Raw genomic sequence first — 13,475 nt, forward strand, 5'->3', positions numbered from 1 at the left:
ACTGGAGTCATTTGGGGAGCTGAAGGCTTAATGATATTAATTCAGAGCCCCAGGTAATACTCCTGTCAAGGCAGATGGTGAAATTTGAATACAATTTTTAAAAAAATCTGGAATTCTGAGTCTAATGATGACCATGAAACCATTGCCATTTATTGGACAAACCCATCAGGTTCTCTAACCTCCTTTAGTTAGGGAAGGAACCTGCTGGCCATACCTGGTCTAGCCATGTGACTCCAGACCTACAGAAATGTGGTAGCTTCTTAACTGCCCTGTGGGTATTGGGGATTGGCAATAAATGCTGGCCCAGCTAGTGATGCACACATTAAATTAATGTGCAAAAAAATTCTACATTATTCTCTTAATACAAATTGATCAAGTATTTCAGTCAACATGCTAATATTCACATTTTCCTCATGTATGGCACCCAGAATTGGACTTAATGATCCAGGTGAGGAAACCAGAGTATTATACATTTTAACATCACTTCCTTACATTTGTACTCTACGCTGTCAACCTGTCCTGACATATTACATAAATTATGCTCATACCCCCTAGTATCTATGTATCTCATAGAGTCATAGAGATCTTAAGCCCAGAAAAAGGCCAATTGGCCCATCAAGCCTGTGCCATTCAAAAACAAGCACCCAGCTGTTTTAATCCCCACTTTTGGTTGCCACATTATAGGAACAATGTGCAAGCATTGGAAATGGTGCAGAGGAGATTTACCAGGATGTTGCCTGGTATGGAGGGAAGGTGTTATGTGGAAAGGTTGAGGGACTTGCGGCTGTTTTCGTTACAGAGTAGTAGGTTAAGAGGTGACTTAATAGAGATGTACAAGATGATCAGAGGATTAGATAGGGTGGACAGTGAAAACCTTTTTCCTCGGATGGTGATGGCTAGCATAAGGGGACATAGCTTTAAATTGAGGAATTATAGATAGAGGACAGATGTCAGAGGTAGATTCCTTACTCAAGAGAGTAGTAAGGATGTGAAACATCTTGCCTGTAACAGTAGTAGACTCACCAACATTAAGGGCATTTAAATGGTCATTGGATAAATATATGGATGATAATGGAATAGTGTAGGTTAGATGGGCTTCAGATCAGTTTCACAGGTCGTTGCAACATCGAGGGCCTGAACTGTGCTGTATTGTTCTATGTTCTATGTACCAGCACTTGGCCCAAAGCCTTGTATGCCTTGGCATCACAAGAGCAGATCTATACAATTCTTAAATATTACGAGCAATGTTCCTTCTAAGCTGTGTGTGCAGCTACTCCAATGTTCTGTACAGGTCAATCGGCATTAGAATGCCAATCGCAGCATTGACTTGTGGTTGTGGAAGTGGACCTGGACCCACTCTAGTTTTGTGCCTGTTACCTTTGGTCTCACCACTCCCTATCTGCCCAGGTGCCAACTTGTCTCCTCTCTAAAGTGTGTGCTTCATTCTCAACCTTGCCTAAACCCCATTGCTTAGTCTTTCTAGGCCCTAGTCTTTCTAGGCGTGGTACAAGGCCATCCTTACATTCCATTTCCAAATAAGGCAATTGGATTAATGTTGTTCCAACCACAATGCATGTTTGGAGAAATTCTATCTGTCTACTGCATCAGCATTTGAGTCTGTTTATGCATTTTAACTAACTTTTGACCTGACTACTTTCTTGACTCAAGTAAAGGCGAATTAATCTTAAATGGGCGGCACGGTGGCACAGTGGTTAGCACTGCTGCATCACAGCGCCAGAGACCTGGGTTCAAGTCCCGCCTCAGGTGACTGACTGTATGGAGTTTGCACATTCTCCCCATGTCTGCGTGGGTTTCCTCCGGTTTCCTCCCACAGTCCAAAAATGTGCAGGTTAGGTGAATTGGCCATGCTAAATTGCCCATAAAGGGAGGTGAAGGGGTAAATTTAGGGAAATGGGTTTGGGTGGATTGCGCTTCGGTGGGTCGGTGTGGAATTGTTGGGCCAAAGGGCCTGTTTCCACACTAAGTTATCTAATCTAATTTATATGATTTAACTATAACTTTATCCAATCCTTGCTGGAACCTCATGTGCATTTAAAAGTTAACTCATTTCATGCCAAATTTTCCCCCTATCAATGGGAATCATTAATCCACCTTAGGCAATGAATTCCTATACCCATTTAAAGAACCGTATAGGTTTTCACTGCAAATTTTGTAATTTTTGTTTGTGGATGTTGCAAATGCATTTCAAGTATGGAATACTAAATATTTATTCATTTTTTAAAAGTTATGAGAAAACCTTTCATTGCTTGTTCATCGCAGTTACAGACCTCAGTGTTGAAAAATTTTGGATGGGGTCCTCCATTAAACAATATAATTTCAGTGCTGGGTACGGAATTGAAGGTCACTACCAATCAGGGAAGATTGGTTTCTCTCGCACAATTGCATGATTCTCCGTTCATTACAATTGTATCAGCATGCAGAATGGTGTGGTCTTGACCCCAACAGGACCTTCTGGATTCACCATATTTATTGTGCAGCCAGACACTCAGTGCAAGAATGAAAAATTAGTCAGAACATAGAACACAGAACATTACAGCGCAGTACAGGCCCATTGGCACTCGATGTCATGCCGACCGGTGGAAACAATCTGAAGTCCATCTATCTTATAATATTCCGTTTTCATTCACATGTTTACTCAATTACCATTTAAATGCCCTTAAATTTGCTGAACCTACTATTGTTGTAGGCAGTGTTACATGCCCCTACTACTCTGAGTAAAGAAACTACCTCTGACATCTGTCCTATATCTATCACCCATCAACTTAAAGCTATGTCCCTCATGCTAGCCATCACCATCCAAGGAAAAAGGTTCTCACTGTCAACTCTATCTAACCTTCTGATTATCTTGAATGTTCTAATTAAGACACCTCTCAACCTTCTTGTCTCTAACGAAAACAGCCTCAGGTCCCTCAGCCATTCCACATAATACCTTCCCTCCATACCAGGCAACATCCTCGTAAATCTCCTCTGAACTCTTTACAACACTTCCACATCCTTCCTGTAATGCAGTGACCAGAACTGTACGTAATACTCCAAGTGCGGCTGCACCAGAATTTTGTACAACTGCAGCATGACGTTGTGGCTCTGAAACTCAATCCCTTTACCAATAAAAGCTAACACACCATATGCTTTCTTAACAACCCTATCAACCTGGTTGGCAACTTTCAGGGATCTATGTATATGGACACCGAGATCTCTCTGCTCATCTACACTACCAAGAATCTTACCATTAACCCAATACTCTTCATTCCTTTTGCTCCTTCCAAAGTGAATCACCTCACACTTGTCCGCGTTAAACTCCATTTGTCACCTCTCAGCCCAGCTCTGCAGCTTATCTATGTCCTTCTGTAACCTGCAACATTCTTCAGCACTATCCACAACTCCACTGATCTTAGTGTCATCTGCAAATTTACTAACCCATCCTTCTACTCCCTCATCTAGGTCATTTATAAAAATGACAAACAGCAGTGGCCCCAAAACAGATCCTTGCAGTACACCACTAGTAACTGAACTCCAGGACGAACATTTCCCATCAACCACTACCCACTGTCTTCTTTCAGTTAGCCAACTTCTGATCCAAATCGCTCAATCAACCGCATCCCTTGCCTCCATGTTTTGTGGAAAAGCTTACCATGGGGAACCTTACCAAACCTGAAACTTTATTGCTGGAACAGCACAGCAGGTCAGGCAGCATCTAGGGAACAGAAGATTCGACGTTTCGGGCACATGCCCTTCTTCAGGAATGAGCAGAGAGTGTTCAGCAGGAGAAGATAAAAGGTAGGGAGGAGGGACTTAGAGGAGGGGCGTTGGAAATGTGATAGGTGGAAAGAGGTCAAGGTGAGGGTGATAGGTCGGAGTAGGGTGGAGGCGGAGAGGTCAAGAAGAAGACTGCAGGTCAGGAAGGCGGTGCCGGGCTGGAGGGATTCGGCTGAGACAAGGTGGGGGGAGGGGGGATGAAGAAACTGGTGAAGTCCAAGTTCATCCCCTGTGGTTGGAGGGTTCCCAGTCGGAAGATAAGACCTTACCAAACGCCTTACTGAAATCTACATACACCACATCAACCACTTTACCCTCATCTACTTGTTTTGTCACCATCTCAAAGAACTCAATGAGGTTTGTGAGGCACAACCTACCCTTCACAAAACCATGTTGACTATCCCTAACCAACTTATTCCTCTCTCTTATATCCTATCTCTTATAACCTTTCACAAGACTTGACCCACAACTGAAGTAAGCTAACTGGTCTATAATTACCAGGGTTGTCTCTACTCCCCTTCTTGAACATTTGCTGTCCTCCAGTCTTCTGGCACTATTCCTGTCGACAATGACGACATAAAGATCAAAGCCAAAAGCTCTGCAATCTCATCCCTGCTTCCCAGAGAATTCTAGGATAAATCCCATCAGCCCAGGTTTCTTATTTATTTTCACACCTTTCGGAATTGTTCACACTTCCTCCTTGCAAACCTCAATCCCATGTAGTCTGGTAGCCTGAATCTCAGTATTGTCCTCGACAACATTGTCTTTTTTAACTAAAAATTCATTTAGCACTTCCCCATCTCCTCAGATGCTATGCACAACTTCCCACTACTATCCTTGATTGTCCTAATTTTTCTCAAGTCATTCTTTTAGCCCTAATATACCTATAGAAAGCTTTAGGGTTTTCCTTGATCCTACCTGCCAACGACTTCTCATGTCCCCTCCTGGCTCTTCTTTGCTCTCTCTTTAGGTCTTGCCTGGCTAACTTGTAACTCTCAAGCGCCCTAACTGAGACTTCATGCCTCATCCTAAAATAAGCCTTCTTCATCTTGACAAGAGATTCAACTTCTTTAATAAACCATGGCTCCCTTGCTCGCCCACTTCCTCCCTGCCTGACTGATACATACTTATTGAAGACCTTTAGTAACTGTTCCTTGAATATGCTCCACATTTCAATTGTGCCCATACCCTGCAGTTTCCTTCCCCATCCTATGCATCCTAAATCTTGCCTAATTGCATCATAATTGCCTTTATCGAAGCAAATAACTCTTGCCCTGCATTATATACCTATCCCTTTCTATCTTTAAAGTAAACATAACCGAATTATGGTCACTATCACCAAAGTGCTCAACTACCTCCAAATCTAACACCTGGCCAGGTTCATTACCCAGTACCAAATCCAACATGGCCTCGCCCCCATGTTGGCTTGTCCACATACTGTGTCAGGAAACACTCCTGCACACATTGGACAAAAACTGATCCATCTAAAGTACTTGAACTATAATATTTCCAGTCAATATTTGGAAAATTAATTTCATAACCACTATCCTATTCTTCGCGCTCCTATCCAGAATCATCTTTGCTAATTTTTCTCTACATCTCTGGAACTACTCGGAGGTCAATAGAAAATTCCCAACAGGGTGACTTCTCCATTCCTGTTTCTAATCTCAGCCCATAGTACCTTAGCAGATGAGTCTTTAAACATCCTCTCTGCTACCATAATACTGTCCTTGAGTAACGATGCCACACCTTCCCCTCTTTTATCATCTTCTCTGTTCTTACTGAAATATCTAAATCCCAGAACCTGCAACAACCATTCCTGTTCCTGCTCTATCCATGTCTCCGAAATTGCCACAATATCAAAGTCCCAGATACCACCCATGGTACAAGTTCATTCACCTTATTCTGGATGCTCCTGCCGTTGACGTAGACACACTTCAAACCACCTTCCTGCTTGCCAGTGAACACTTGTGACTTTGAAACCATATTTCTGACCTCATTAGTCTCAACCTCCTGGACACTGGAACTACAATTTGGGTTCCCATCCCCCCGCTGAATTAGTTTAAACCCTCCCAAATAGCATTAGCAAATTTCCACCCCAGGATATCAGTACCTCTCTGGTTCAGGTGTAAACCATCCTGTTTGTAGTGGTCCCACCTATCCCAGAATGAGCCCCAATCGTCCAGGTATCCAAAACCCTCCCTCCTGCACCATCCCCGTAGCCACGTGTTCAACTCCTCTCTCTCCGTAAACCTCGCCTCACAAACACATGGCATGGGCAACAAACCAGAGATAACAACTAGATTCCACCCTAGCTCCCTGAATTTCTGCCTTAAATCCCCATTTCCTTTTCCTACCTACCTACCTTTGTCGTGGACCACAATTTGGGGCTGCTCCCCCTGCCCCTCAAGGATCCCGAAAAAATGATCGAGACTTCACGAAACCTTGCACATGGGAGGCAATACACCAACTGTGAGACTCTCTCGTTCCCACAGAACCACTTATCTGTCACCCTAACTATGGAGCCCCAATAAGTAATGCACTGCCCCCCCCCCCACCCACTTCTCTTCTGAGGAACAGGGACAGACTTTGTGCCCCCCAACAGTATCCAAAATGGTATACTTGTTGTTGAGGGAAACGGCCACAGGGGTTCCCTGGACTGCCTGCTGGTTCCCTTTCCGTCCCCTGACAGTAACCAATCTGCCTGGTTCTTGTACCTGAGGTGTGACTACCTCCCTGTAACTCCTCTCAATAACCCCCTCCACCTCCCAAATGATCCAAAGTTCATCCAGCTCCAGCTCCCTAACGCAGTCTTAGAGGAGCTGGAATTCGGTGGACTTCCCACAGATAAAGTCAGCAGAGACACTAATGGTGACCCTTACCTCCTACATTCTGCAAAGGAACATTCAACTGCCCTAACCGCCATCCTCACTGTTCTAAACTCCCAAAGAGACTGTAGAAAAATAAAGAAGACAAAAAGACTAGTTACCTTACCAATCCTGAGCACAGTATTTTTGTTTTGGTTGGAGGAGGTGGGTGGGTGGGAGATACTATCTAAGTAGCGTTTCAGGTAATGTAACCACCCAACTATATTACTTCATTTACTCAAGAGTCCCGTGTCTGCTCCTGCTCAGTGTGCGCTCTGCCTATTCACAAGATAAGTTTATATAATTTTAAATTTACCCTGGTAGGCCCCTCATCCTCACTGTCGCTCCTCCCACTGCTGCTGCTACTTGCCCTACCTTCCTCAGAAATTTCCCTGACAAGACAGAGCAGGGCCCATGGTTCAGCAACATGTCGCTGCAAGCTGTCCTCCAGAAGATCCGGGGAAAGCTGGTTCCCCTGTTCCCTAGGGATGGCAGCAGGAGGCACACCAAAGAGATGAGGTTGGCTTGGATCGAGGTCTCAATGTAGATTAGTGCCAGATTAGTGAACCTGGATGCAGCGCAGCATGTGGATGAATGATCTCTTGTGCTACATGAGTCTGTGCAGCGCTGTCATTTTACTACAAACTAACAGTCTTGGGTCATCTCTCAGTCTAACTGTACTAATGTAGAATCTATTGAGCATCATGTCACATAGAAGAACTGAACGCACGACCCTTTACCATGTTCAATATGTGCACTGAAATGTGTCAATGTTCTGTCAGTTACAGGACAGTGCCATTGCTAATCCCTTACTGCGGAAGAATCAGCAGCTGGCATGGGTGTGCATATTCAGCAATTGCTCATGCACCGATTGAGATGACACTGAATCATACATTTTCTCTGTCTGCAAGAAAAGAATGGTCACTACAGAAGTCGGTTCTCCCAGACTAGTAGCAGGGTGTCAGATATTCAAAGCCTACCTTACCTCCATTTCCAGCTCTGCCACCATCTTTGATGATGGCCTCTTCAAGCCCTCAGAGGATGAATTGGTTTGGCATTCACTAGCACCCCTTCACCAGCATAGTTCACTTTGGTGTGTACAAACTCTACATTCATCCTCACGGTCTTGCCATTCCTCTTCTAGGAAGCTTCCCCTATTCCACTGATCTCACCTTTATTTTCTTGGTATTCCTACACTTGCCCTGAGGACCTAACTGTGAATGTATCAAAGCTGCTGATAAGTCTGTCTCCTCTCATTCCTCAGGCCACTTGCACCCTGCCTTTCATTATGAAACCTTCCAATATTTCAAATTACTCTACAATAACCACCCTGTAATGTCCAACTACCTCCTTTTGTTACTACACCCTCTGCTGCCTAGTGTCATCACTGATACTCTCAGGACTAAAATTTAAACAGCAATGATCATACGCTTTATACTAAATAACAGAGAGGTTATGGCCTAGTGGTATTATAACTGGACTGTTAATCTGATCATGTTCTAGGGATCTGGGTTCTAATCCTGCCATGACAGATGGTGGAATTTGAATTCCATTTAAACAAAAACAAAATTTGGAATTAAGAGTCAAACAATGACCATGAATCCACTGTCGATTATTGAAAAAACTCATCTGGTTCACAAATGTCCTTTAGGGAAGGCAGCTGCCATCCTTACTTGGTCTGACTTACATGTGACTCCAGACCCACAGCAATGTGGATGACTCTTAACTGCCCTCTGGGCAATTAGGAGTGGGCAATAAATGCTGGGTCCTCATCCCGTGAATGAATAAAGAAAAAAAAATTCTCTGAAGCAGCTGTCTAACCATCTCCTCCACTACCCCAAATACAATAAAGACATTCTGCTATGTCTACCCTTCCACACTTCCCCAGACAGTGCCCCATTTATCACCGGACAGTGTCTAAACCTTCCCTAAATTTGTATGATCTGGATCAATTTCAGTGTTATGGTTCATGATGACCAAGTGTAGGACCTGAATATTCAAGGGTTCATTTAGGAGGGATAGAAAATTCGGAGAATATATGGGGGCAGCTCTGCTAATGCAATCCACATTTTAAGATTCAAGAAAATATAGTGATAGAGCAATTATACTGTTTATAAATTTAAATTAGATTGCATAGAAGAATGTCTTCCTTTGTTTCAAGAAATTGCATTCATGAAAAAGCCTGGATACCTTAATGGTTGTTGCGATTAGAAATTTAGCAAATCAAAGAATGCACTATACCAAAAGTATGTTAAATTGATCAAAAAAGAAAATATTTTCCCTAATTAATGCTATTAGTCCCTTTATCTCACTTAAATATCCATGTTGTTTCCTATATTGCTTCTCCTACCTACCTCCACCTAACACTGTAACTGTTGCCAGGAGGCAGGAAGAAAAATATTGATGAAATTAAACATAAGTTTTATCATTGAAAATAATTGTTTGCAATTTTGTTTTGCTTGTATGACTGAACTCTCTTCACAGTTTCATATAAAACAGTGAATGCAAAAAGTTTATTTAGTGCATCAAATTTAATTTTTCCACAAATCACTTTTTTCCTAAAGGAGCTAATCTGTGCTAGACTGCTTGAACCACTTTATTTCACTTGGTTAATCAACAGAGGCAAAATTGTGCAAATGTTTGCTTTAATGCCACAGATATTTGAACAAAACTCCACTGTTATTTACCTGCACCTGTAGCTCTATTATTCATTCATGGCCATTGCTTTCGACAAGCTTAATACTTTGAAGGTATACAGAATTCCATGGAAAAGTTTCTTTTAAGTCTAAAACCAGGGAGATGTGATTTAAGAAGCAGCAATGTATCATTCCTGTCCCGCTAATGCTTGTTCAACACTGTAGTGGTTTGGATAGTGCTTTTCAGAGAAAAAGAATAACTTAGTGCCTCAGTGGACCCATATACTACCAAATTTAATACTTGTTCATATCAATCATAGAACTTTCAGTATTGATCTCAGCTGAATTAACTGGCCTCTGGCAGGAAGCCTGCAGATGAATTTAGAACCCTTGTGCATAGCAGATCTTGACTATTATTTAGTGACTTCCATTGGTCAAAAAGTATGCAAAGACAGATTTAGACTCAGTTGTAATGAATCTCAACTCATTTAAACAGCATACCCATCATGGATGTTGATTTTAGTGAAGTACTTGGATGATTCCTAGGAACCACAGTCTAGCACAGATTAGCTCCTTTAGGAAAGGAGAAAAAATAAGACATAAATTAGACTCAATACAGTTGAAAACTATATTAGATTTCCATGTTAATGAATTTTATTTTTGACATTTGTGATCATATAAAACAGATGGTGTGCAAATGATACTGGTGTGTGTCTGTCATATTTCTAGGTTTTCGATGAGACTGGGAAAGATGTGACTCCTCATCCCCTCATTGTATTTGACGCTGCTTTTACACAAAGCAGGCAAAGTAAAATTTTCACCTCTCAGGACTTACTCGTATCTGACTATATCCTCAGTGGTACAATGTATCAGACAATTGCAAATGCTAGTTTTGTTGCACCTTTTACCAGGTACCATTCTCATTCTGCCTTAACACATATATCTTGTTAATTTTTAATATGTATTGTGTAAAGTTTTAGCACGTAGCACTACCTTCTAAGCTAGGTTGTAATGAAATAAGTTCATAAGGCTATAAGGACTATTTGGAGCCATCTAATTCCAAGTAGGTATTAAAGTGACAGTACGTTTGCACATATTGTGCAAATGAATCTTACTCCATGTATCATGACTAAAATGTCACAGTATTTTAGCAGCATTAGTTGCAGAAGTTGTGATGAAGAGCAAGTTTATTGAACTGTGCCATGATCTGGAAACCTATGAATGGTAATACTTGTTGATAGATTCTAACTCTGATGGTAAAACAGAAACTAAGCAGTACAGATTTTCTTTCTACAGAAAATTTATTGACTGTGTCAACAGAACAGTTCTCTCCCTAAGATCCAGCTGATCCCCCCTTTATATAATCAGACATCAATTAACACTCATTGCATGTTTCTCTTCTAATCTTAACTACTCGCTATAATAACAGATACCCCTCTTTTGATGTGCAAACTATCTTTGGAAAACTAACTTAAAGAGAAAGAAATAAAGTAATTATGTTCTGTATCTTACATTATAATGCAGCTAATCTTCCACGTTGCATTTGAGGAGAGATGATGGCATTGTGGTATTGTGATTGGACTCTAGTCCAGAGACCTGGGATGGGTGGTTTTAGGATTCAAAGATTCACAGATTCAGACGCAGGTTCAAATCCCACCATAGTAGATGGTGGAATTTGAATTCAATAAAATCTGGAAATAGAGGTCGAATGAAGACCATGAAATGATTGGAGTAAAAAGCCCACCTGGTCCACTAATAGGGAAATAAATTTGCCATCCTTCTCTGGTCTAGCCAACATTTGACTCCATGTGATCGACTCTCAGCTGCCCTGTGAAATGACTAGCAAGTCATTCAGTTTTATCAAATGTTAAAATATCTCAAAGGAACAAAATCAGATAGACCACCAAGCATCAAAAATGAAATTGGAAAACTAAGCAACCTCAACCTTGCAAAGTCCTTATTAATAATATCTGGGGCAAGTGCCAAAATTGGGGAGCTGTCTAACAGCCAAATAACAGCCTGAATAATCAGACTCATGGAATCATACTTTGCACACAGTGTCTCAGACAGCACCATTACCATCCCTGGATATGTTCTGTTTTACCAGCTGGACAGACTGAGCAAAGTTATAGTGCAGAAGTGTACAGACAGGAGGGAGTTGCCTGGAGCGTCCTCAACAATTGCTCTATACCCTATGAAATCTTAAAGCATCAAGCTAGACAGATGTATCTGTCCATGCCAGTATCAGTAGGAGTGAGCATGCACAGTCCTTGTGGAGAGTAAGTTCTGTTTTCACATTGAAGGTAATTTGTATTGTTCTATGCAGCACTATAACAATAGTAATTGGCATAGAGTTTGAACAGATCTGTAAACTCAAGACTGTGCATCCATGAAGCATTGTGAGCTATCAGCAGCAACAAAAGTCTGCTCAAGCAACGTCTGCAACCTCATGACCCCAATTTACTATTGTCATCAAGTCAGGGGTTCAGTCTTGGTTCAATGAAGAATGCAGGAGTGCATATCAGGAATAGTACTAGGCATACATAAAAATGAGGTGACGACCTGGTGAAACCACAACATTTGTGTGCCAAGTAGCACAAGCAGCAAGTGATATACAGGTTTTTAATAAGTTATTTTATAACCAGCAGATCAGGTCTAAGCTCTGTACTATTGCCACGTCCAGTCATGAATTAAACGACTCACTGAAAAAGGAGACTGCATAAATATCTCTAATGTCAATGATAGAAGTGTCTAGCATGTCAGTGCAAAAGATAAAAAAACTTTTATCAACAATCCTCAGCCAGAAGTATTGAGTGAATGATCTATCTCAGCCTCCTTCAGAGCCCCCAGTATCATAGATGCTGGTCTTCAGCAAATGTGATTAACTCCACATGATAGCAAGCAATCACAAACAATTCAGTGGATAATAGAGAAGGCAAATGGAATGTTAGTCTTTATTTCATGGAAATAGAGTATAAAAGTAGGGAAGTCTTGCTAAACTATGTAAGGCACTAGTCAGACCACAGCTGGAATACTGTGAACAGGAAGATATACTTGGACAAGAAGCAGTCTGGAGAAGGTTATCTAGGCTGATGCCAGGCATGGAAGGATGATCTTTTGAGAAGAAGAAGGTTGGGCCTGGACTCATTGGAATACAGAAGAGTGAGAGGTAACCTTATTAAAATATACAAGATTCTTTGAGGATTTCACCAGATAGATGCAGAAAGATTGTTTGAATTGAATTGAATTTATTGTCAAGTGTACCGAGGCACAGTGAAAAGCTTTGTGTTACGAGCAATACAAGCAGATCGCATAGTTACGTAGCATAGCTGAGTAAGTAATAGGTAAACAGCAGCAAAAACAAAAACACAGGTACAGGTGAATGTTAAGAGTTTGTGAGTCCATTCAGTATTCTAACAACAGTTGGGTAGAAACTGTTACAAAACCGGCTGGTGCATGTGTTCAGACTTCTGTACCTTCTCCCTGATGGTAGACGTTGTAGAAAAACATTGTCAGGGTGCGATGGATCCTTGAGAATGCTGGCGGCCTTTCCTTAGCGGGCCTGGTAGATGGATTTTATAGATGGGAAGTTAGTGATTGTCTGGGCTGAGTTCACCACTCTCTGTAACCGTCTCCGATCTTGAATGGTACAGTTGCTATACCAGGTAATGATATGTCCAGACAGAATGCTTTCGATGGCACACCTATAAAAGTTGGCAAGGATATTCGCTGTCATGCCTAATTTCCTCAGCCGTCTGAGGAAAAGGAGACATTGTTGGGCCTTTGTAACCAGTGTGTCCAAATGAAGAGTCCAAGAAAGCTTGTTGTGGATGACCACTCCCAGGAGTTTGACATTCTCCACTTGTTCCATCTCTGTGCTATTAATGTGTAGCGGAGCATGAGTAACATCCAGCTAAAAGTCAATAATGAGTTCCTTGGTTTTGCCGGCATTGAGAGCTAGGTCGTTCTCAATGCATCATTTTTCCAGGTTTTCCACATCCCACCTGTAGCCTGGTTCGTCACATCTGAGATTCGACCGACTACAGCGGTGTCATAAGCGAACTTGTAAATGGCATTAGTCTGGTATTTGGTGACGCAGTCATGGGTATACAGTAAGTACAGTAGGGGGCTGAGTATACACCCCTGGGGGGCTCCAGTGTTGAGTGTTAGTGACGATGAAATATTGTCCCCAATC

General features: G+C 41.8%; 1 protein-coding gene across 5 annotated transcripts in view; it reads left to right on the forward strand.

Annotated features, from left to right (window-relative positions):
* Positions 1–13,475, forward strand: part of dnai4 (dynein axonemal intermediate chain 4) — a 121,607-nt gene that overhangs the window by 7,344 nt on the left and 100,788 nt on the right. For all 5 annotated transcript variants that reach the window (XM_043699392.1, XM_043699395.1, XM_043699396.1 and 2 more), the window contains exon 3: positions 10,010–10,191. In XM_043699392.1, coding sequence (XP_043555327.1) covers positions 10,010–10,191 — 182 coding nt within the window. The remainder of the gene's footprint in view (positions 1–10,009; positions 10,192–13,475) is intronic.

Source organism: Chiloscyllium plagiosum, chromosome 11, assembly GCF_004010195.1.
Source record: "Chiloscyllium plagiosum isolate BGI_BamShark_2017 chromosome 11, ASM401019v2, whole genome shotgun sequence".
Taxonomy (NCBI): Eukaryota; Metazoa; Chordata; class Chondrichthyes; order Orectolobiformes; family Hemiscylliidae; genus Chiloscyllium; species Chiloscyllium plagiosum.